General features: G+C 40.1%; 1 protein-coding gene across 1 annotated transcript in view; it reads right to left on the bottom strand.

Annotated features, from left to right (window-relative positions):
• kif6 (kinesin family member 6) overlaps positions 1 to 26,775 on the bottom strand; it is a 306,561-nt gene that overhangs the window by 106,999 nt on the left and 172,787 nt on the right. The window contains exon 12 of the mRNA XM_059519411.1: positions 6,232 to 6,379. Coding sequence (XP_059375394.1) covers positions 6,232 to 6,379 — 148 coding nt within the window. The remainder of the gene's footprint in view (positions 1 to 6,231; positions 6,380 to 26,775) is intronic.

Here is a 26,775-nt window from a genome sequence, read left to right as displayed (position 1 = left end):
ACTGGTTCAGAGAGAGCGAGAGAGTCTGGGACGAGGCTCCCCATCACCTCCAATGGGCAGTGTGCAGACAAAAGATGGCAGCTGACCTTCACCGAATATCTACTCCCACCTACCAACCAGGACAGAAGGTCTGGCTGCCCACCTATGACATCCGGCTGCGCCTGCCCTGCAAGAAACTGAATCCCAGATTCGTCTGCCCCTTCACCATCCAGAAACAAATCGACCTGGTCACCTACAGACTCCAACTTCCACCTCAATACAAGATTCACCCTACCTTCTATGTCTCACTCCTAAAACATTTTCACCCTCCTGTCTCCACAGAGCCTGGCCTGACAGAGGAACCCCCCATTACTACTAGAAAAGAAGGAGCCATCTACAAAGTTAAGGAGATCCTGGATTCCCGGAATCGTGGTGGCAGGTTGGAATACCTCATTGAATGGGAGGGTTATGGCCCCAAAGAACACTCCTGGGTCCCTAGAGACGACATCTTTGACCCTATACTCCTAGAAGAATTCCATAACTTTCACCCACATCGTCCTGCTCCCCGAGGCAGAGGAAGACCACCACGTCGTCGGGTAGTCGGCTCTCAGCAACAGGCCCTGGAGGAGGGGGTACTGTCACAAGCCGGTCAGGCTCATTACAGCGCACTCCCTCACCTGGAAATTAATCACCAGCACCTGTTTTCGATCCAATCACCCATTCCTCTGTCAAAGTTACTAGCATTGACTTCTCTAAAACTTATCTCTTGTGCTTACCTTCTCTCCAGCGATCTCCAATATCCTCCAAGTGGCTCCAGTGTTTCTCCTGTGCAACGATCCTCCAATACCTCGATTTCCCAATAATGACAAATAATAATACAATATTTTATAATCTTGTCAAAAAGTTAATTAATATTTTCTATAGAAGGAAAAATCTAAAATGAAACTGATACATCAGTCATGCATCCATTTTGACATATTTTCTATAATTCATTATTAATGTCCTCTTTTGTGTATAAAAAAAGAAAAACAATTGTACAATGTTTGTCAAAGGTGTTACAACATGTTTGTACTGTGTTCTGACAGTGAATTAGGCCAATCACATGGTTCAAATTCAAATTTTCTTTCCATCTGTGCCATGCCTTATACATTTTAAGTTTGAAGTTGTTATAAGCAAAACCTGCTTCGTCACGTGAGATCATGATACTGTTTCACTCACCTTTTCCTAACCACAACATTGTGGATGAATGAACCTAAGCACATATCCTGTATTCCAAGGGCATTGTTGTGCAAAAACAAGTGAGAAAATGGTTTTTCAAAGCACATGTTTGGAAAGTGGCATATGGAAAGTTAAAAGAAGCTATATATATATGTTACAAGCACACCAGGTTCCATCTCCACTCACTCACAAAGCACGCCCTCACCGGAATACTAATCACTTTCACCTGACCCTTATCACGATCCAATCACACTACCAATAACTCTACCTCTACTTATTTCTCTCCAGCGATTCCCCGAAGATCCAAGTCTCCCTCCTCTGACGTCTTCACCCAGCTATCATGGATCCATTCATCACTGCCATTCATCACTCTACTCAGCACTACCCGCTCCTCTGCTTGTGCCTTTAATAAACTATCTTTATATTACTCTTCAGCCTCCCGGGTATTCTGTAACAATCTATATATATATATATATATATATATATATATATATATATATATATATATATATATATATATATATATATATATATATATATATATATATATATATATATATATATATATATATATATATATATATATATATATATATATATATATATATATATATATGTTGTCTTAGCCATTTTAATCCTCTTAATTACTTGATGTGTGTATGTCTTTAAAATGTTCATGGGTCTGCCTGCCTTTACGGAATACTGCACTGGATTGTGGAGTTGTTTTATGAACTTCCCATTCCAGTATTTTTACACCTTTTGGATTATCACTTTCTTTGAACTGTATATACACTGGTGGACACTTTTACATTGGAACTTGAAACTGCCATCCACTCTAACTGAGCTAATGTCAACCAACTGTCGATGTGGTTGTGAATGCGGATCCCCTTGAATTACGGAGGAGACACCTTCAGTCGCCTAATTCAACGGTTCAAATGACGCAAATCTAAAATAGGATGCCACCCTCCACCCTACATCTGGATTCTATAGCCTCACTCTACAGTGTGCAGGACCCACCGAGACATGTTTGTCTACTAAGGGAATCATGGCTCTCGAGATTGAACATTTTGGTGTAATTGAAGCAGCTAGACCGGTGCCCTGAAGCGGCACACCGGCAGGGGATGGCCGAACTAGCTGCTCTAGATACTTCTGTGGAGGCAGAGAGCCTCTTAGCTCTTAGTACCGCTACTTTCCAGACAGTAACTGAGAGAAGCACTCCTGGGAGACCGCTGTGCCCTGGAACACTGGCAGGATCGATCTCCTGAGGGAACTGAGGAGAGACAGGCAACTTGTAAAGCGGTGAACATCGCTCTACCCCAGAGGGGCCCCTCAATCTTGTGCCACGGCATCAGGACTCATAACTGAAGTCTCCTATTGAAAATGATGGCCCTCAGACTTGCATTGTCTGCTAGGACTCTCGAGATTGGCCTCTGGTGTAATTTAAGCAGCTAGCTCAGTGCCCTGAAGAGGCACATGGGCAGGGGATGGCCCAACTAACTTTTCTAGAGACCTCTGTGGAGGTAGTGAGCATCTTAGTACCACTATGTTTCCGGCAATAGCTGAGAGAAGGGAGAATGCTGTGCCCTGGAACACCGGCAGGGTTGGCAGATCGATCTTCTGAGGGTACTGAGGAGAGACGGGCAGTGAGTGATGTGGTAAGAGGCTCGCCACCTCTGCCACCACCGGATCCATATGCAGAGCCTTGGTAAAAGCGAGGCTGGCACCAGGGGAAACGCTAGTGAAAGCTCCCTCCTCAAATAAAGCCCTCTGAGGGCGAAGCAAGGCAGTAACAAAATGCTTGCAATGCTGGCAGTCAGCTCCCTCGAGACAACTGTGTGAAAAGCCAGAACGCTGCCTACTCACCTAAATACTTCTCTTGACTGAAGCTTTGACATAATAGAGCTTATAAGTGGACAAACAACATTAAATAAGACTCAAAAACAGATAGCAACTGACACATACACAGACTGCTTGCTGAATGACAAAAACTGACACCAGTTTCACAGCACATGCTTTAAAGCTTCCTGGTCGCTACGTCACCCCGTCCGTGATGTCTCGCCCATACATTGGAGTAATTACGCCACGCCTTCTCGTTTGGCTCTCAACAAACGCGGTCGCATTTTCTCTCCCTCTCCTGCCCCTTACCTTCCCTGCTTTGCTCCTCTCGTCTCGTCTACTGTCTTATACTTTCAGAGACTCTCTCTGCACTGCTCTCCAAACTAAAAAATCATGGATTTGATAAACTGGTCTCTCAATGTAATTAACACCATCTTCTCAATGAGAAGCTTGGGTTCGGGGGAACCTGACTGACCTACTGGAACGTTCACAACTGGCTACACGATGGAGGCATGGGAGAGGTGGCGGGTCGTGTGTCTGGCGGCTCTTTCCGTGGAGGACACTGAAGATATCTACCTATTCGCAAACCATGATAACAGGTCTTAGGCATTGCCCTGGTTTATCGAGGAATTCAGAAAACGGTAACAGCTGTCCAAATCCTCACAATGCTGCCCGTCATGATTGGAGCAGTGGGCAGAGCAGTCAGCACTGAGACTGGGACTATTAACCACCATATGGATAACATCACGGAGAAGCTTACGGCTTTACAAAGGCAAATGGATAGATTCGGAGACCAGAATTGACTAAGGGAGTAGTTGTGTATATTGGAGTGCGGTTACTCACCCCAAGACCAAACAATCCCAAACTTATCTGCTTTCGGCCGCTGTTGGCCAGTCTGACAAGCAGGTCTGTGACCAGCACGGAGAATGGCTGCAGGACCGGATGGCTGCTTGCCTGTGCTGGGCTACCTCCACCCCCTACTCCCCTCCCCTGTTGCAAGTTGTGTGTTTTCATGCTGTTCTGATTATGTGCTTATGTTGCTGAGGTGTTTTTTCCTGTTCCCACACTGTACTCCCCACAGGAGCATGGTCTGGGTGTTGTTTTTTTCTCCTCCCCTCTCCCTCATGTTATGCTGTATTTCTTCCTCAATCCCCTGTACTGCATTTTGTTGCCTTGTACCTTACATGTGCAATAACAATAAAGTTGAATCTAATCAATCTAATGTGTTTCAGTGGGTGGTCACACTGAAGGTGTTCCCAAAGTGTTTCGATGGAGCTCGAGTTCCTGAAGAGGAATTACCATGTTCAAGACCCAGAAATGTAGTAAGATCGGTAGAAGTTCACTAATCTATTTTCGCCAAACAATGAGGATATTTAAAAAAAAGCACCAAAAACAAACATGCCCATAACCATAACGGGACCTTGCCCCTATTTTGATAACTCCACCCCACACGTACACACGTTGTGGTGACCGCAAGGAAGCAGGTCACATTCAGCACCATGGACAGTACCATCAGTGCCACCCTGTGATGTTCACGACCAGGGATAGCTCCTCCAAAACAGATGTGCAAAGTTTCTCTTCTGATAGGGAGCCTCAGTTGCAGGCTGTTGGGCACAATCAGCATCCACACAAAAGGGAGCAAAAAAGTCACAGTAAGAGAGCAGGAAGGGAACTGAGCAGTAACAAAGCGCTGAAGATTCCACAGCCCAAGCATTGGACCAGTCCTAAGCAAACCATGCTCTGGAGAACAAAGGCCAAGTGAAGGACGTGAGTAGCCTGAACCACCTTGACTAATCATACATCTCTCTCTGCCTTCCCTCCAGAAGTAAAGTTGATGCAACCAGCAGCGACTTGGGAAAGAAGAAATACCTGAGTTACAGTTTCCTCTAGTTTCCCTTCTCCCATTCCTTATAAGAAAATAAAGAAAGTTAAGTTTTGCTCCACAGAAAGTCTGCCTGGTGAATTGTTTCATGGGGCATCCTAAATTAATGCACCCCAATCTTGTGTGTGAAGGCTACAACATATGAATAATGGCTACAGTGGTTTAGGCAGTAGCGCATTGGGCACGGAGAACTAGCTTGTATGCAACTGTTCGTGTTCGAGTCTGGCTTTTGCTGAGCCTGTTGTTCTCACTTTTCCCATCACATTAAAAAAAAATTCTAAAAGTGGAAGTGCCTAATGAGTGTTTAAAAATGATAAATGTATTTATAATTTGAATAAATATAATCATTTACAATCTGTTATTATTTCATCCTGTTAATGTGCAACAATACTGGTGCAAATAGGCCTACTATGTGTATGCCAGTATAAATAGCATCTAATTGTTATTTACATTTAGCCTATTGCAAAGAACTGCTACTTTTACATAGTAAATGGAATATATCACGATTTTCACTACGTGTGATCAGCATCTAGAGCTATTTGCATTTATCCTACTGTAAATAAGATCTATCTCTAAGAAAGTATGTTAATTCCACTTAGTGTAAATCGCCGCTGTCATATTTTTCTTACTCTATTGGCAGATCATTTGTAAAATAAGAAAAATACACTTGCATTATTATTATTATATTATCATTTATTATTATTATTTTTTTACTTGTGAGATACCGTGAAAATGAATAGCCTATTAGTTCGATAACTCAGAGTTGGTTGAACCTCCTTACTTTGTCCTTCAAAAATGCTCTTCAGAAACCTACGTCAGGGACACAATGTCCATTTTTTTATACGGTATATGGGTCCCACATTGTGGTCAAAAGTGTTTTTCAAAAATCACTTAGTGCACCTTTAGTATAGTCCATGTGACATCAGTGGTTTAACTGTAAAGGTACAAGAATACTTTTTTTGTGCACAAAGAAAACAAAAATAATGACTTTATTCAAAAATTCCTTCTCATCTCTTCAAACTTCTACGTGTGTGTGCATTCCTCTGTTTGGCATAGTTTTCAGTTGATTTCAGTTCAGTTATTGTTGATAAGATACAGTGGTCAAGAACACTAATTTTCCCAGAAAATGTGAAACACAAACAAATCCTTAATCACAATAATGACTAAGTATTATTACAAAATAGGGGAAAATAGTTGTACAAACTTATATATATATATATATATATAAAAAAATCTGGTTGTTTGACATTTGAACCAACAAATTTTCATTAATTTGAATAATATTTTTAATTATTCATAATTTGAGTAAAGGATACTGATCTCATTATCACGGTGGGTCAACATGTCCCGCAGCTTCTGGACTTCTGCATATGATTTTCTTTGCTCTTCATCAGAGACACTCATTAAAGAAGTGCTGTCATTACTCATTCCATTTTGAGCACAGGATCCCTCTCGTACCATCACCTGGAAAGAAAGAAAACCTGTTTGAATATTGGAGAATAACTTGTACGTAGCTAGAATGTAGTCTCCTTTTTATTTTAGACAATAAGATTGTAAGCATTTTTTATTTATTTTAAAGATGAACAAAAGTATTGTTCAAGGAACACAACAAAAATACTGACATTCCACAGTGGTTCTATTGCAAAAACTATTTTAAATGTTACGTGAACAAGTCTAACACAAATCTAACAATGTGTTATTTGTGTTTGCTGTTGCGCCTCAGTTCAAATGGCACATAAAATCCTCTCTTGTATTTTATGAAGAGATCTACTTCCTCCTGGCTGAACTTCTTCCAAATTAAGTTTGCCTTGTCTTCATTCCCCGGGCCTCAGACCCTGCCATCTGCTTCCATACTGAGGTGACCAGGGATTTAAAATACTCTGAGAGAAAGCAGTTTGCCCTGGGAACACAGGAGGACCAGTCTGCATAGAAGTTTTGACCTCAGACCCCCAATGATTTATGTATGAAACTTGTCTGTGCAGTGCAGAGTTTTGTGAGAAAGTACCCCAGAGTTAGAATTACAGCCACCCATCCTGTAGGGGAAGCGTCTTTCATTAACTACTTTCAATGACACAATGCTCCAGCAGCTCCCAAGCAGCGTACCCAAAGATCGTGTGAGTGTCCCCACCCATGAAATAATGTGGGCAGTCAGGGAAGCACACATGCATTGAACTGCTTCAAACTCACCATTTCGTTTTTCTTTTTATTCAGTACACCAACAAGATTGTGTTTACACAGAGAACTTGCTGAAAAGCAAATGCAAATTATTTTGGGTGTTTTTTATAGCTTCTGCGGCATGCCAACATGCAACACAGTGCCAATCAAAACTGGAGAAGTTGCATATATGCTTCAGACACCAGTCACACTGATGACATTCCTTACAGTAGGGATGGCAACGTCGGTCAGGGGGGTATTCCAAAAAGCAGGTTATGGGACATACCCAGGCATGTTTGAGGATAAGCGAGCAGATAACCTCAGCTTTCCAAAGTCAGAGGTTACTTTCAGGGTATGTAAGTGACAATACTAAGTTGCTCTCTGGAGATAATGGAGATAATATTCCAGGGACAGTTCACTTCAGCGCTATCAGCAAATGCATGATCAACGCATCATCCTCTGACTAACCTTGAGCTGTGACAGCACAATATTATAATATATTAGTACAATACAGTTAGGTGTATAGCCTCCTATATATATATATATATATATATATATATATATATATATATATATATATATATATATATATATATGTTTGTTTTTTTTGTTTTTTTTTGAGGGTGTTGAGGACGCCTGCGTCGTGGTGCAGGCTAACAGGCTAAGGTCAGGCGAGTTTGCTGGCAAATTAAGAACAGGGATACCATGGTCCTTAAACCAGGTACTGGTAGCTTTGGCACTGTGTGCAGGTGCCAGGTCCTGTTGGAAAATGAAATCCACATCTCCATAAAGTTGGTCAGCAGCAGGAAACATGAAGTGTTCAAAAACTTCCTGGTATATGGCTGCGTTGACTTTGGACCTAAGAAAACACATTGGACCAACACCGGCAGATTACATGGCACCCCAAACCATCACTGACTGTGGAAAGTTTACACTGGACCTCAAGGAATGTGGATTGTGTGCTTCCTACAGACTCTGGGACCCTGATTTCAAAATGAAATGCAAAATTTACTTTCATCAGAGAACATAACTTTGGACCACTCAGCAGCAGTCCAGTCCTTTTTGAAGTGAGACGCTTCTGACACTGTTTGTTGTTCAAGAGTGGCTTGACACAAGGAATGTGACAGATAAAACCCATGTCTTGCGTCTGTGCATAGTGGTTCTTGACGCACTGACTCCAGCTACAGTCAACTCTTTGTGAATCTCCCCCACATTTTTGAATGGGTTTTGTTTCACAATCCTCTCCAGGGTGCGGTTATCCCTATTGCTTATACACTTTTTTCTACCATATCTTTTGCTTCCCTTCGCCTCTCTATTAATGTGCTTGGACACAGAGCTCTATGAACAGCCAGCCTCTTTTGCAATGACTTTTTGTGTATTGCCCTCTTTGTGCAAGGTGTCAATGGTTGTCTTTTGGACAACTGTAAAGTCAGCACTCTTCCCAATGATTGTGTGGCCTACAGAACTAGACTGAGAGACCGTTTAAAGGCTTTTGCAGGTGTTTTGATTAGCTGATTAGAGTATGGCACCAGGTGTCTTATTGAATCTTATTGAATATTTAATCTTTTCACAATATTCAAATTTTCTGAGATACTGAATTTGATGTTTTCCTTAGTTGTCACTTCACACAGCCAGACTTCTAAATCCCTGCCTAGTGCGTATGCGAAGAGCACAACTAAGGCGAGAGAACAGAAGAACCAGGAGTGGCTCGCATATCTAGATCATAAAATCTGACAAAGGTGGAGGTGCTGGACCATCCCACAACATTGCACTTCACCTGCTAAGAAGGCCTTAGAGGCTGCCATACCCCGTGTAGAGTGAGCCTTTACTTCCAAAGGTGGGGAAGACCAGAGGACTTATAGTTAACGTTAGCCTCGACTATCCAACGACTAAGGTTCTGCTTAGATGCAGGAAAGCCCCTCTTGGGGGGACTGTAGTACACAAGCAATTGGTCCGATTTTCTCCACAGGGCAGCTCTGTGGACGTATGCGTCCAGCACTCGAACTAGACACATACAATTAAGCTTTTCCTGGCTGAGCTCCCGAAAGGGAGGAGGGCAGAAGGCCTGCAGCACTATCAGTTGTGGCATGACAGAGGGGACTTTAGGAACATAACCTGCTCGAGGGAATAAAAATGCTTTGGCCATGCCGGGCACAAAGGCGAGGAAGGTAGGGGCCACTGAGAGGGCTTGAAGATCTCCAACTCTCTTTAGAGAAGTAATAGCCAGTAGCAAGGCAATCTTAAGGGTCAGATGTCTATCTGAAATATGTTGAATCGGCTCGATTGGAGCTTTAAAAAGAGCCTCTAAAACCACAAACAAGTCTCAGGGGGAAACACGGGACCGTATTGGAGGCCTCAGCCTCAGCGCCCTGCAGAGGAAACGTGTCACTAGGGGGTGTCTGCCAACTGTCTGGCCACCGAAGGGACATGATAGGCCGCAATGGCCGGCACGTAAACTTTTAAGGTGGAGTCGCTAGCCCTGAGAACCTGGCTTGTAGAAACTCCAGAACTGTACCAACTGGGCGGTTAACAAGGTCAATCTGGTGGTCTCTGCAACATGAGGTGAAGAGTTTCCACCTCAGAGCGTTTCAAGAACCAAGGTTTGATTCAAGAACCAAGGTTTCTTCCACATGTCTAAGGCACAAAGGTATCGCTGCGTGACCCTGATATTTCAAAGTGGATTCCCCCTCGGGGAAAATCCCTTGGTCCTGAGCCACCACTGTAAGATATCACGTTGGATCCAGCTGCCATCAGACCTAACAATCTCTGAAACAGTTTGAAGTGAGTGACTGGCCTTCTCTGACTCTCTTGACTGATGTGAGGATTGACTCGATACGAGCAGGAGACAGACGTGACTGCATCATGGTTGAATACCACACTACGCTTAGATAGGTGGTCTTTTGTAATGGAGAAAGTACACTTTTTTGGTGTTCAGTCTCAAACCCTGCTCCCCCATGTGGGCTCGATGTCAAACCGCTATCTGCTCTAATTGAGCTAAAATCAACCAATCATGTATATAATTCAGTATGCGGATGCCCTGCAGGTGCAGAGGAACCAGAGCCGCATCTATAAATTTCGTAAAAATGCGGGGTGATAGTGTAAGACCGAACGGAAGTACTCGATATTGGTATGCTTTGCCCCCGACAGTGAACATCAGAAACCTGTGTTGTGGAAGGATGGAGATATGGAAGTATGCGTATTTGAGATCTATCGTGACAAACCAGTCCTTGGACCTGATTTGAGATACAACATGCATGATACTGAGAGTAGTGCTCGCTGGAAGCTGCTGCGCCCTGAAGCTCTGGCAGGGTTGGCAAGCCGACCTCCCGAGGGCACTGAGGCGAGACTGGCACCATATGATGAGGTGGACCCCACTCTACCCCAGTAGGGGCCGCCCTGTGAAGTCCTGAGCTCCTCACATCAGGACTTCTTAGCCGAGGACATCCTGGCTTCAATGACTGCCCTAAGATCTGATTTGAGGCTCTCTGTCCCAACATGGAGGAGCATGAGAGGCAACGCTCTGCTTTTGTACCTCGCGGTACGAGGAGCTGGTATGCGGCGGGGGCATCTACCACCCAGAAGCCCCACGGGAGCGACAAGGGAGGAATTTCTGTCCATGAGGCAGACCCTGTCCTTATCCTTTATCTCAGACAGGGTCAACCACAAGTGCCTCTCTGCGGCCACCAAGGCTGCCATAGACCGCCCAAAAGCGAGAGTGGTTTCTTTGGTGGCGCGGAGGGAGAGATCAGTGGTCCCCCTAAGCTCAGAAATATCAGTGGACTTGATCAGGTCGGCTTTGTATGCTTGGAGCACTGCCATAGTGTGAAGACATGCCCCAGCCTGACCTGCTGCCGCATACCCTTTGCCCATCAAAGCTGATGTTGTTTTAAGCGGCTTGGAGGGCAATGCCGGAGCCTTTAAAGATGATGCCGCGCCGGGGAAAAGATAGCCCGCAAGCGTCTGTTCCACCCATTTCTCGGCGGCGGCCACTCGATGTTCAAGTTGACTACCGCGTGAGTAACCACCTCTAATAGCTCCTCGTACTGGTGAACCCCAATGACACTCTCCACATCAACCTCGGAGGAGGAGGAGAGGTGAAGTGTCGATCCCACACCCCAGGGGAGAAGAAACTGCAGAGCATGCTTCCGAACTCAGGGATTGGGCGTCGGATCTGGCGGATGACGACTGAGCGTGCTCCGACCCCAGGCAGACCACGCACAGACTGTGTGTATCCCCGCTTGTAATGTAGCGCAGGCAGGGAGGAACACACTATCTGAAACGTGATCTGGATTTGCCATTCAGATGTCTCGTCTTAGCCTTGCTTTTTGACATACTATTGCCTTGATGTGAGGAGCTAATAGTAACAAATGACAACAAATAACACTGACAAGACAAAAGAGAAAAGTTTGTGAAAAAAAGTTTTTGGAAAGACAAAATTAAAGACAGAAAAAAGTTTTTTTTTATAGAGAAAAAAAAACTATACTAGGATCAGGAAGGATATTTTGATCTTTTTCTTTAGTTTTCTTTTTTAGTTTCTTTTTTCTTTTACGTTTTAATTCAGGGCTTCTGTATATAATACTTGTTTTAAAGTCATATAATATTTTCCAACAAAGCAATGTAAATAGGTGCTGAAAATTTTTGTTTTACTGTTGCCGCCGGCGTCATGTTTTGGAAACGCTGTGTTTCATTGTGTAAGCGAAGCTACTTAGTTTTGCCTTCCAGAAAGGGGACTACTAGAAATACAACAACTAGAAATAAGTGGTTAAGTTGTATTTAAAACATTGTTGCATTCAACCCAAATATTTAGATGTATACAGCACATATTACAGAGGATGAGGACTGTTTCCTGTGAGAGTTGCCTACAATGATGGTGACGGTTTCTATAAAGTGGGGCAGTTACAACTCTGCAAGTACAGTTTGGTGCTTCTGACTCACAGTCTGTAAGTATGAAGTACGTTTACATATTTAAAGAATTTTCCACTGATGATTCAAACGCAAGTTTTAAGCAGGGTATAGTAGAATGCAGACATGGTTTTATGTTTACGTGGCGCTATATGCAACACAACATAATGTGTAACAACACAGTAGAAGTCACATCTGATGCCTTCTCCCTTAAGAAGTTTTGCACACAGAGTGCAGCTAGTGTTTTTGTTGCCACTTTGTCAGGCTCCAGAGCAATGTTGGAAAGGAAAACACGGAGCCTACTGGCCAAAATTCTAAATGTGTTTTCAACTGTATGCCTTGCCCTTGACACTCTGTAGTTAAATATTCACTGTTCATAGTCCAGATTTCGGAAAGGGAATGCTTCATCTCCAACAAATGCATAAAGCAAAGTAATGTTACTGCCTGGTAGTGGCCGGGACATTCAGCAGACCTCTGTCCATGGCAGCTCGGAGGTCTGACTGGCCAAATATTTCTCCATCTGACAGTCTTCCTCGTATGCGAACATTAGCATGGTTGAATTTGTAGTTGGCATCAGCTACTGCCATGAGCACAAAAGAAAATATTGACTTATAGTCAGTGTTGGGGAGTAACTAGTTACATGTAACGGCGTTACGTAATTTAATTACAAAATAAATGTAACAGTAATCAGTTACAGTTACTAAGAAAAAATGAGTAATTAAATTACAGTTACTTATGAAAATTGTAACGATTACAAAGAGGATTACATTTGAATATTTACACACATCCACATACAGCTTATTTCTTTCCCAAATTGCACTAAGACATATGGCCCATAATCTCCGAGACGCGGAAAACACATTCGTAGAATCCAGTCATAAAAATGGAATTCAGCCTATAACGCGGACACAATATGCCACATTTTGGACGAATAGATCAAAAGTAGGTCAGTACACTTGAATCAAAACCCGATATGGACTGATGTCTGTGAATATTAAGCCGCAAAAAGACTGAATATGAATCCTGCACGTTCTGCGTGTCTGTGGAAATCATGCGCTGACTGGACATCGGGAGAACCGGGACTATTCCCGGTGGCCTGGCAGACGATTTGGACTTCTACTTTAATATAGTTATTGTATAATTGCAGGCCGAATATACTAAAGCGATTATTTCCGAATCCGCCATTCGATAATTAAATCTCTAATAAATCATGAATCGGTTAGTCGTGACTGGCAATGGTTGGGCTCGCGCGCTCTCTGCGCCTCCGCCGAACGGTTTGGATCAGACTCCGAGTAATCAATGCGAGAGAGAGACCGGAGTGAACTGTGTAAGCGCACAGCTGGAGCAGAGAAGCGACACTTCTGTTCAGGGTTTCAGGTGCAGGTCAGTTTCATCTGTAAAGATGCTATTGTAGTTTTGTCTTTAGTCAAGCAGCAGCAGAACATTGCTCGCAATCACTCAAAATACTGTATAAACGACGTCATTATTATCTTTTGTAATGTTACAGTAGTAAGTTAGCAGACAAATCATCATATTTTATCATAGGTTTAGGGGGAGCTAGTGGATACAAAAACACAACCCTTAGGAAAATTAATGTAGCCTATGGTATGGCACTAACCGTGGTTTAACTATGGAATTTGTAGTAAAAATAAATACAAGTGGTAATTCATTTGCCAAAAAAACAAAATTGCACTTACAAAACATGGTAAAAGTCAAATAAAAATCTGAAGGTATTAAATTCATGAGAGAGATGGATGGATAATGGAAGTGAAGGTGCAGTTCAGGAGAGAACTCTTAATTACGTTGCATGTCCCCAACCTAAGGATTCAAATCTTTTTCATGTCAGGTCCAAAAAAAAATAGGGTTGTCCATGTATCAGAATGGGTTGTGGGTGTATGAGTGTGAGATTTCCCAGCCTATTTTTTTTTCCCAGTCCACCCCTCATGGAAATTAATCTCTAGAACAGTCACTTCATGAGCATTTTTACTTATTTTGAGAAACTATCATCATATCATATACAAAGAGACAGCAGTGTTTCAGAAAGACACCAATGTTTCAGGAGTTTAGTACACAAAATAGGACACATGCTTATTAGATAACCGTATTTGAGTTGATGTATATGCTTTTATTTTTTTTATTAACTATTTTTCCCCAAACCATTGTTAGATGCAGTTAGATGCCTGTAGTAATGCAAAGATTTGGTTTCAAAAACAGTATCTATAACCTATTCCTTTTGATTTTAAATCTGCTTTGAACTTCAGATCAATCTCTAAGTAAAAGGCAGTACTAAAGTCTGATTGTGTGGTGGATGTGTTCAAATTTGATCATCTTAATTCAGGTGATGAAGAATGATGAAAGTCTGACAGTATTGAGCACTACTGTTAAGGTTAAACCTGCATGGTGTAAAATGGTTGAAGATGATTAACAGTTGCAAATTAACATTCATTAGAAATTTATAAAAGTAATCAAAATGTACTCAAAAGTAATTAGTTACATTACTTTATTAAAGTAATTAAAAAAGTTACACTACTATTACATTTTAAATAGGGTAACTTGTAATCTGTAACCTATTACATTTCCAAAGTAACCTTCCCAACACTGCTTATAGTAGGTGCTTCCAGAGTTTGCAGGTGGCTGGATGTAGATGTGCTATGGCACTCAAGCAATTAGGAAACTGCCACTTGTTTTCAAATCCTACTGCCACCTCTCTCCTCGCTGCCTCTATACTAGGTATCTGGGGGGACAAAAGAAACTAAATTAATACATGTTCTCTGCATTCTTATAGAGGTCATTAATTTTTTTTATAAAATGTATCATTTTCTCTGAAGTCCACTTATAATGCTATTACAGACTTCAACTGACATTATTTATAAACATGTACATTGTATACTCTGGTTTAGACTTTGTGCGGTTCAACAGATAAGGCTTAAGCCTAGTCCGAGACTAAACAGCATGTTTGAGCTGTCTTAACTGGAAACAACTTGCACTTACATATCTTAAAAATAGGGCTGATAAGCAATTACATTTTTTAATGTGATTAATTACATGATGTAGGGCTGGACGATTAATCGAAAAGTAATCGAAACCGAAATTTAGAACCTTTAACTGACGTAATTTTCCCATGTCGTTATTTTTATTATTTCCTGTTAATACTTCCCCCTTAAAAGTGTGTGTAGCCACATGATTCTGCCAGTCAGTGGCATAAAAGCAAAACACGGAGGTGAACTTAATCACATAGTGATGGCGCGCGAGCGATGAGCCTTGAGTCTTCACTAAACTTTTGTCAGTTGTATTTGTTTTATGGTTTGGACGTTTAAGCGATTAGACGATCGGATGTGTATTATTATATCGAGCTACCATGTTCGCGCAGCTGCATTGTGGCACGAAAACTCATAGCTGTGAAGATCGCACACAGAGGAACGCAGTTCCCAGCGCTGTCCTGTGATTTATCACTAAAGTATCTTAGAATCTCAAAACCTATTATAGCATATTTTTCTACGTTTGAAGGAGCTAGGTTATTTACAACCCCAGCTTCACAATAATATAGAGACGGTATGACTAATTCACACACGCAATCACTCGTACTGGTACTGTTTACCTTTAATCTTTATTTATCTCTTACATCGAGCAATAATATGTAAGAAATGTTACGAACATAGATAAAATTACTGCTGATAGTGAGCTATGATCGTTCTTTCAATAGGAAAAAATATCCCACCTTTAATAGTCGATCTCAACTGTCTGGCTGAGGCCAGTCTAAAAAGATGCTCAGGACAGTTAACAGAAAGCTGCTGCGTGTCGACACGAAAACGTATCATTTTCACATGTTATTAAGCCTTGCCACTTGCAAATGTAACCATTCAAAAGACTTTGAAGCATTCAAACACAAGACGTGGAAAAGCTGAACTGGGTAGCTGGTTACTCACGCACTGTGCTCAGTGCGCACGCGGAGAGAGAGCCGCGTCTCACAGACAGTAACACTGAACCGACCTCTCGTTTCTCCTTTCTCCTTTAAGTTCCACCTGCACCTCAACGAACAAAAACAAATCGCATTTCAAACAAACAGATATGGATGTGTAAGAGCCCACTTCAACACCGCGGTGTTCTGGTGTTCAGGGCTCACACAGAGAGAGGCGTCTCAAAACACTTGAACACCAAATTTGTCTGTTTTTGCTCTTGTACCGACAAATACATAAAAAATATGTGAAAATACCAGTCTTGGATAGTATGTTCGAAAAAACTGTCAGTTATGTCTTAAGTTAAAGTAAAAAGTTGGGAAAAAAATCGTATGTGTATTATATTGGATGCATTCATTGTCTCTTAAAGTGACCGCGCCTTATTGGGTGCCGCGTTGCATTCTGGGACGTGGCGGGCATGTTGATGAACAAATAAACAGAACGAACATACAAATTAAACACTTTCAAACAGGGCCCACTGGTACAACCTGAACCGGGGCCCCGCAAACCCCAACTATGGCCCTGTTTACCTTACAAACCTTGTAAGTTAACTATGAGGGCAAAAAAAAATAAACAGAAACAAAATAATCGTTCATTAATCGTAATCGAGGTAAAATGTTCAATTAATCGAGGTTTTGACTTTAGGCCATAATCGTCCAGCCCTAACATGATGTGGTGATTAATTAATCTAATTAATTGCACATCAAATTTGGAGAAATTTAAAGTCAATGTTGTGCAAAGCATCAAACAGAGATTACAAAAAGTAGGTTCAGCAAGAAATATTTTGTTTGATAAAATTTATTACATATACTCTTTTGGATCATCCGAGTAAATGATAACAGCATTGTCATTTTTGGTTGGGTGAACTATAATTTTAATAATTTATTTCATTATTACTACTATGAAAATATTAAATTATTTATTTAATGAAATGATCTCTAAATAATAAACTAAAACTGCCCGTAGGTGATGGTAATGTCCTAATGAGTCATCGAGTCATTTAATCATTCGTTTGATTCATTCAAATGGCTGATTCATTCAGGAGTGTAATAAATAGTTCTATATTAATGGTTCATTGAATCATTAGGCTTGTTCGACTTGAAGCGGATCATCACCATTAGATCGATTGGTGTGTGACATCCGCAAGAGCTTAGAGAGCAGATGACTCATTGTGCTTTTGAACCACTCTCGCTGTACTTTTTCATTTCATACAAAGATCGGTCTGTGCAGCGCCACTTCAAATCCAACGCAACTGTGGCCAGTGGTTCAATGCGCAAAATGGTTCACCTAATTTGTTCAAAATGTGGATTAAATGCCACTGCTGGTTGCTCGGGGAAGAACAGTTCTGATTTGTCTTTATATTTTGGTTGGCAAAATTGAGCAAAACATACAAAATTGTGTCTAAAATAACAGAATATTAACTTCTTAATTAACTGTTGTATAAGATGAGTATCATATTTCTCATTTGCACTCGTTTGATATTGCACTTAGCCTGTAGCTTGTGTGATATTTCTTAACTATGGGATGTAAATATGAGACAAAATTTAAAACTGGCATTTTGCCCCATATCTTATATTTCAGGGACATTGTCTAGGCTCCATCATTCAGCAAGTTGTTGCTCTGCCTCATATTAATCATCAATCGACTGTATGAAATGGCAGATTATACACATAGGTCTGGGGCAGGGCAAGTGCGATAAACACGTTAATGATTTCAACGCGTTATTTTTCTCTATAATTAATTCATCTAATAACACATTAAATTACCAGCCCTACTTAAAATAAGTCAGTGTCATTGTTCTGTCTCAATATGCATAACAGTAATGTATGCACTTTTATAAAAAGCTTTTATATGTCCTAATTTAATTATGGCCTAGTTCTGGCTTAATCTAAGTCCTATCTCTGAAACCAGGCCATGTTCTTGGGACATCTCTTGTAAAGTCTCCTCTGTGGCCACCCTTTCTTGTGAAATGTCAATCTTCCTGTTGTTTACATCAAATGCATTCAACTGATCATCCTTTAAGACACCTTACAGGGCTTTACAAGTCTCCATTACAATGTCACTTATGGTACTACGACCGATCCGTTACTGGAAACTCTGAGACTTAAAGGTAAATGTCTCTCCTGTGAAGACTACCATGATACTGTGAATTTCCAGTGTTGGGTTAGTTACTCTACAAAAGTAATTACTAGATGCAACTTACTAGATAACTGTAATAACTGTAATAATGACTTAAATTACTCATTACTGTTTACTTTCTTATTCCCATATCAACGTCAAAGTTCAACAATACAAGGACAGACACAAAATACTGCTTTTAATTTTAAAATATCCTTGAACTAACCAACGTATTTAAAGCAAGGTTACAATGAAAACATACATTTTAACATTAGGCATTAAATACTTTTTTATATCCATTATTAAGTTATATTGTACTGTTCTGTAGTCTATGCAATATTTAATCAGAAGTAGCTGTAACTAAATTACAGGAAAATTAGAGGAATAGTTCAGAGAAAAAATAAAAGTGCTATCATTTAGTCACCCTCAGGTTATGTCAATCTTATGTCAACCTGTATAAATGTCTTTGTTCTGTTGAACACAAAGAAATATGAGTGGCGTAACTTTGTCAAAGCAAGTAGCTGAAATCCTCCACATCCATCCTGAACAGATAATGGAAACCCTTCCTGTCACTGTCCTTCAGTGCAGAGAAATAAACAGTTTGTAAACTCAGTCTGGTTACAATCCAAAGAAATTGTTAACTGTTTTATTGTGCACTTAAAAACAGAAAAAATAGACATAATGAAGAAATTAAAAAATACATAAATTATGCCAAGGAAATTGTATTTTTATATGTGCATTCAACATATTAACAACTTTTGGTGGAGTAATGTATCAGTCAAAGGCTGATGGTACATGGGAAAATTGTTTTAAGCAATGTTCCCAAGCAAAAATGTTGCTGTCAATGGGCAAAAATGTCAAGACACAGGCCCACAACCGATCTGACACTCTGCCCACAACACTTTTAGCATACATCACTGAATCTGATTAGACCGTTAGCATCTCGCTCAAAAATGACCAAAGAATTTCTATATTTATCCTATTTAAAACTTGACTCTTCTGTAATTACATTGTGTATTAAAACCAACAGAAAATGAAAAGTTGTGATTTTCTTAGCTGATATGGCTAGGAACTATACTCTCATTCCGAAATAATAATCAAGGAACTTTGCTGCCATACTATGGGTGCAGCAGGCGCAATGATATTATGCAGCACCTGAAAATAGTCCCCGCTAGCAATGTGTAGTTGCAACAATAGTAGAGCTGTTGGGGACTATGTTCAGGCGAATTGAATCACTTAATCAGTACTGACCTGATTCCGGGTACTAAAACGGAGCCAACATCACCAGCATTGGGCCACAATCACACCGACGAGAAATAAAACACTTAACCAAACTGTCCGGAGTCAGGGTACTGAAACTGGACCAACACCACCGGCATTGGGCCACAACCATACCAACCAAAATGGTACAATTAGCCAGAACTGGCCCGAGTCTGGGTACTAAAACTGTGCCGACACCACCAGCATTGGGCCACAATAACCATTTTCCATCGGTTTTAGTACACAATGTAAATACAGAAGGATCAAAATGATAAATAGCCTCTCCCAGTGCTGTCTCTGTGTGTTTGTTTCCATGTACTCGAGCTGTGACCCAGACAGACTCTGATTGGACGTTCGGCTTGTCAATCTGACAGTCCCAAAACCGGACAGCGTCAGATCGTGTCACATGGTTCGAGAACACTTCCTGGTTCATGTCTGCTCACAACAACAATGAAACACCTCTGTACACACGAAATATCTGAATAATAAACCCACGATTACGATAGAAAAGCTTGGTATGAGATTTTATTGAGATCTGGGGCATTTTTATAAAAAAAAAAAAAAAAATGTACATCGTAAATGCTAACTTGTGCAGGGATGAAAAAGGCTATAAATAGCTTATTTTTACAATATTAAACGACCAAATTCCACCCGTGATCACAAAAGGATGTGGATTACAAACACTTGATCGGGGTTTAAAGTGAGGTTTGAGTAAAATTGTACTAATCATTTCATAAATTGTCTGATGTAACCTGATGCTAACGTTAGCTCTAATGTTACTTATAGCAGGTGCATTTCTTTTTCATAATGCATTTCTGTCACAATAATTCACCTGAATGTTCGATAATGTTTTGTTGTATTTTTATAGTAAGACTTTTGATTAATAAGGGCTAAATGCATACTGAGACTAAGTGAGAGCGGTTTAGTGGATTGTAAAGCTTGAAATAACCACAGCAAAGGCTAATAAAGGTGGAATAAAAGCAAAAGAATAATGATAAAAGAATAATGCAGATAATGTGTAATACCTGGCGGAGGTGTGAAAGACTCATTTAGTGAGAACAATAGAACCATGAATGGGGAGTTTTAACAGACAAAAACACAGACAAAGCACACAGGAGTGTTTACATGTGAGATCTTATAGAGATGACAAGTGCCATAAATCAATCAGATTAGCCTTCTCTAAACACACATGACACATGGCCTTAGAAAATATTTCATAAAATTCACAGTTTTACAGATTCGATTATGAAATTTCTAATGAAGGTTTGGAAGACTTGTGGCTTTAGCTACACTGTATTTCTAAACTCATATCTTACATCAACAATTTTTTAATACATTTAAAAAATATGTTTTTAATATTTTTATTTTTGTTTTTTTGTTTGAGCTTATATAGCTCTATTATCTTAACAGTCTGAGTGATTCTGATTACTGAACAGTAAACTTTGAAGTGTCAGCTTTGTGAACAAATGTTGATTATGTATCTAGTCAGAAAGAATCATGAGCAGAAACCTTTTTATTTTGGGTATGTAATTTCTGTCTCCATGCCAAAAAATGGGGGTGACTGGTAAGGGGTTTTAAATAGGAAAAATATAGAAACTCTTTGGTCATTTTTGAGCGAGATGCTAATGGTCTAATCAGATGTGGGAAGTTGTGGCATAATGTTTAGAGATTCAGACTCGTAATCCAATGTTTGCAAGGCTGTCAGGAATTGTAGGTGGGGGGAATGAATGTACAGCGCTCTCTCCAGGTTCAATACCACAACTGAGGTGCCCTTGAGCAAGGCACCGAGCCTCAAACTGCTCCCCGGGCGTCCGCAGCATAAATGGGTGCCTACTGCTCCGGGTGTGTTCACGGCATGTGTTCACTGCTATGTGTGTGCACTCTGGATGGGTTAAATGCGGAGCACAAATTTGTCACACCATGTCTTTTTTTTTATCCGTCAGGATTTTTTTTTTCCCAAATGAAGGGGGGGGGGGGGTTTACAGACATATCCAAAATCATATGAAACTATATGGAAAAAAAATAATAAATAAAAACATCACAATGGTAAAACAGTGCATAAGATCACAGAGACATGTTCGGCAGGAGTTTCAGAACTATGATTGCCTAGCTGTTGACCCTGGTCCAAGAGATTATCTTAGATGAAAAAGAGTTCGAAGCTTGTACAGTTACTGGTCGCGCCTTATTAAGTCATGCAGTTGTATGTTCAAGGTTGACAATGTTGACAAGACTATGGATCCAGAATGATTTCATACACATATCTGGAAAGAACCAGTTTTTCAAAATTGTTTTCTTTGCAGAGGTAAACCTGGCATATACCATTTTGAGCTGAATTTGCTTTAGATTTATATACGAATTATCATTAAGGAGACATAATCCATGATTGGGATCATAAAAAATGTCAAGTATATCTGCTAAAACTGAATTTACATTTAACCAGAACTTGGAGATAACTGGACATTCCCAAAACATGTGCAAAAATGTTCCAGGTGAAGCAGTGTTACATATATGACAGGTGTGAGTAGGTTATAATTTCATCTGGAATCTCTTATAAGGTGTAATGTAGGCTCTATGTATGATTTTGAAGTGAATTAGCTGGTGAGCTAGGTTCTTAGAAGTCATGCTTAGATTACACCATATTCTCTCCCAATCTAGGTTTATATTTAAACTCCCCAACTCCCTGTTCCATATTGATTCAATTGGTAAAACCTTAGCGCTATGTTGAATCAACATACTATATATTAGAGAGACAGAAGGTCTACCCAGTAATGGTGCAATCCATTGTAACATGGGATGTGCGGGGAGAGGAGAATCCCATGGAACTCCATACGTTTTTAAGGCTGATCTTAGTTGAAAGTAAACAAAATAACAGGACACAGGAAGGGAAAAGCGTGTTCTAAAATCTTGAATGGAGCAAAGACCTTGAGTATCATATATATCACCTAATGTATTCACCCCAAGGGATGACCAAGATGGTTGGTTAAATGGTTTGTTCCACATAATAAATTCCAGTTGTGCCATAGTGGCGTGTTCCACACTTGAATAGAGTTAGCAATGATGGGCCCAAAATTGTTTTTTATTGTTTTGTTTGCTACACTGGAGAATAGTATGTCTTGCAGCTTGTGTGGATGAATCTTAGAAGATTCAATCAATCGCCATGCAGTGGTACACTGTGGGTCCATCCATGTGCTGAGTGCTCTGATCTGAAATGACCAGTAATAAAGCTCAATATTTGGTATTTCTAGACCACCCAGCAGTTGGGTCGTTGCAGTGTATTCAGACGAACCCTGGGCCGTCTACCATCCCAAATAAAACTGGAAATCATGGAACGGTTGTCTTTGCAGTAATTTGAAGGGGGGCAGAATGGTAACATAAAGAAAAGGAAATTGAAACGGGGCAATATGTTAATTTTGACTGTATTAATTCTACCTTTAAGAGACGTTTTTAGATTCCTCCATCTATGAATGTCTGATTTTATTTTACTTAACATAGTGTTGAAGTTGTCTCTAGTAATTTTATGTATGTTTTTATATATCGTAATGCCCAAATATGTAAAAGAGCTTTTGAACTGAATATAGACGGGAACAGGAACGTTAGTGTGTACATTATTTAAAGGCATAAGTGCAGATTTCATCTAATTAATTTTGTAGCCTGACAGGCTGCTAAAATGATCAAATTACTTAATAATTGGGTGAATGGAGGTGTCAAAATTATCTAAGAACAAAATTATATCATCTGCATACAGAGATATAATATGATTATGATGACCAATTTCCAAAGGGGAAGCCGTAGATTGCCTAATGGCTTGCGCTAGAGGTTCCAGAGACAGACAAAACAAAAGTGGTGAGAGTGGACACCCTTGTCTTATACCATGCTGCAAGGTAAAAGGAGAGGAGATTATGTCTCCTGTTAGAATACTTGCTAAAGGTAAGTGATATAGCGCCTTGATCATTGCTATAAAATTATGCTTGAAACCAAAACGCTGCAAGACTGCCCACATATACTTCCACTCTATCCTATCGAAGGCTTTCTCTGCGTCGAGTGAAAAGATGGCACAAGGATTTGGGTGTGTCTCTGCAGCCTCTATAATGTGTAGCAGCCTTCTCATGTTATCAGATGCATAGCGTCCCTTGATAAATCCTGTTTGATCCTCATTGACTAGAGACTGAATAACTTTTTCCAGGCGTAGAGCAAGTACTTTGGCATATATCTTAAGATCGCTTGTAAGTAAAGATATTGGTCTAAAACTAGAGCACTCAAAGGGATCTTTTCCCTTTTTCAAGAGTAAAGCGATGAGTGCTGTTTTTTGATCTCTATGGAAAGTCCAACTTTTAATTGCAAAATTAATTGAATCCAGCATGAGTGTGCCCACCATGTCCCATAATTCTAAATAAAGCTCTGGAGGGAGGCCATCCAAGCCGGGCGATTTGCCTTTATTGAGACATTTTGCAGCTCTATGTAATTCATTCAGCTCTAATGCAGCTTCCAGATCATCTTGCTCAGTTTGCTTGAGACAGGGAAGCTCTAGTTTGTCAAGAAAATGTTTACTGGTAGCATCATCATCAGAGATTTCTGATTTGTATACATTTTCATAAAATGTTAAGAATGTATTATTCATGGCCTGGGGATTAGTGGTAATTTTGCCCTCGGGTGTATTTATTGCTGGAATGTGAGCTTTTGTTTCACATTCCTTAAGCATAAGAGCCAGTAGTTGACTAGGCCTCTCTGCTTCAAAATAGTACCTTTGTCTGGTTCTATGCCAAACAAATTCCGCCTTCGATATGGCCAGTGTATCGTATTCATCTTTGAAAGAGGCCAGTAGTTTAGACTGGTCATCTGAAAAGCTATTTTTTTGTAGATTCTCTAATGATTCTATTTTGTTTTCAAGATTTGTGATCTGGAACGCTTTTGTTTTAGCTAAAGTTGAGGAGAATGAAATACAGAAACCATGAATAAAACACTTTGTGGCCTCCCATAGAACTTGTGGATTAGAGCATTCCTTTGTGTTAATATCTAAAAAATCCTTTAGTTGTACTTTTAGTGAACTAAGAAATCCAGAATTAGTTAGTAAAGATGTATTTAAACGCCACCTGGGGGCCTTTGTCTGAATGTTGGGCAGATCGATGTTGCATAAAAGTGCAGAGTGATCAGATAATAGAATTGGTAAGATATTAATGGATGTATGTCCTTCAATAAGGGTTGCGCTAAGAAAGATATAATCTATCCGGGAAATTTTTTTATGTCTATTGGAGAAAAATGTTTAATCTCTAGCAGTAGAATTCTGTATACGCCAGATATCCACAAAATAAAAATCTTTGAGAAGCGATTTCAATAAGATAGATGAAGGATTACCTATTGCATCTGAATTAGGTTTATCAAGAGACGGATTAAGGACTGCATTGAAGTCACCTCCCACCACTAAAGAAAAGTCATTTTGTTCTAACAATATGCTTCCAATGTAAGAAAAAAAATCTTTGTCAGGCTCATTTGGGCAGTATATGGATGTGAAAGCTAATTTATGATTAAATATAAAAACACGGGCAAAAGCAAGTCTTCCATTCTCATCATTTCCAGTAATATTTATATTGCATGATATTTTTCGGTTAAGAAGTATGCATACTCCTTTGGTCTTATTTAGGGCGCACGATGATGCAATTAATCTGTAATGTTTATTTTGAAATCGTGGCACATCGCATTGTTTTAGGTGTGTTTCTCACCTCGCCCCATCGTATCAGGGCGATGTCTACCTTTTTACGATATATATACTCAAGAACACGGGTGCCTTTGGTAGCGGAGTTCAGGCCATTCACATTGAGGGATAATATATTAAGTGACTGCATCGACATATACCACTAAGATCTGTCTTAAAATATGAACGTGCTAGTATAAGATATAAACAGAAGCGTGTAAACATCCTGCCAATTACCGTACAGATGTCCCAAAGTCCCAAAGCTGTTGTTCTATCAAAGAGTAGGAATATGTCTGTAAAGGGGAGGGGGTGGGAAAAACTATATACAAAAACAAACACAGACCGCACAGGCAAAAATCCGTAGGTCTGTAAGAACAAAAACATTGCCTGATACGTGACCAATCCACCCCAATGCATGGCAATAGAATCAGATAAACCCACACAAACCAGCATATAAAATGAATACATTCGTCAACTCCCGAACTGGGTAAAAAAGGCTAATTTTGCGTACTTGTTTTTAGTTCGTACCTTGTAGTGAAGACCCGGAGTTTGACCATTGCTACATAATTTGTTATCTAAGATTATTCCACCATGTCCACTAAATTGCCTTCTATGGCGTGAGGAGGATTCCCGTGGTTGAATTTCTTTGGTCGGGTTTGAGGCTGCCTCAGTAGCACCACCGTCTAGCCGTACTTACCTTCTCAAGTTCACTCCTGATCTCCTTCACGGTGTCATTAGTTTTTTGGATTTCCATTCGCAAGTCACGTAGTGCTGGGACCAGAATGGAGTCTACAGCTTCCCTGACAGCAGAGGTTACGGCCAAATCTAGAGCATGTTGTTGTTCTTGGAGGCCTAGCTTTATGCCATTAGCAATAGCTGCATCGAGTTCTTCCTTGGAGATGGCAGAATCCTTGAATTTTTTCTTTATAGGCGATTGTTCATTTTCCCTTTTCCGTGTTTCTTTGCTTGGGGAAGGATTCATGATGAGATAGATGTCGAAGTATTTGAAATGTGTTAAAGGATTACTGAAAAAATAAGATTATGCGAGCAGAGCCGAAACCTATGCTGGCATCGCTGTCGATGGGTCACGTGATCTCCACATCATGTCTTTCTGATTTTTTCTTTTGTCATTCAATGATCTATGCTAAGCTAAGCTAAAAGTGCTTCCGCCAAACCTGGAGATCGGCTAAATGGATTAAAAAATGGTATTTTCAAAAAAAAGTGTAGTGTTCCTTTAAACTAGTCTTAAATCATTAAAAATGAACACATAATAAATGAATAAACAAATCAGTAAGTATATGCTTAAATTCATATTTGTTTTTGTATATAGGCCTATTGTATTTATTTTTTAATATCAATGCTGTTGATATTAAGACAATATGCATTTAGCGCCATCTCCCGGCCATACTAATGTGATGAATTCTTTAAAGAATATCTTCTTTCTTATTTATTTCTGAGAGAATATTCCACTACAGCTGTTTACCCTCTGTGAAATTAAGTGTTGGCAACAGCAAACAACAGTGATAGCTCATTTAAAGGTAATGTCATCACCAGGGATGGACTGGGAGTAAAAAACGGCCCTGGATTTATTGTCCAAACAGAAGGTGTGTGTTTGTGTCTAGTGAACTTTTTGTAAAAAATTGCTCATGACTTCCACCTGATTCTTCAGATAAATGGCTGCTGGTGTAGTCCTCACTGGTCCGCTCTGACCTGTGCTGCCAGGTTTAGCGCTGCTAATTTGCTGGTCAACTTGTGTTATTTGATGGTTTCTATTTTTTTTT

The sequence above is a fragment of the Carassius carassius genome, chromosome 31, assembly GCF_963082965.1.
Source record: "Carassius carassius chromosome 31, fCarCar2.1, whole genome shotgun sequence".
Classification (NCBI taxonomy): domain Eukaryota; kingdom Metazoa; phylum Chordata; class Actinopteri; order Cypriniformes; family Cyprinidae; genus Carassius; species Carassius carassius.
Note: the sequence above shows the minus strand (reverse complement) of the source record. Positions and strands in the feature narration are given on the sequence as shown.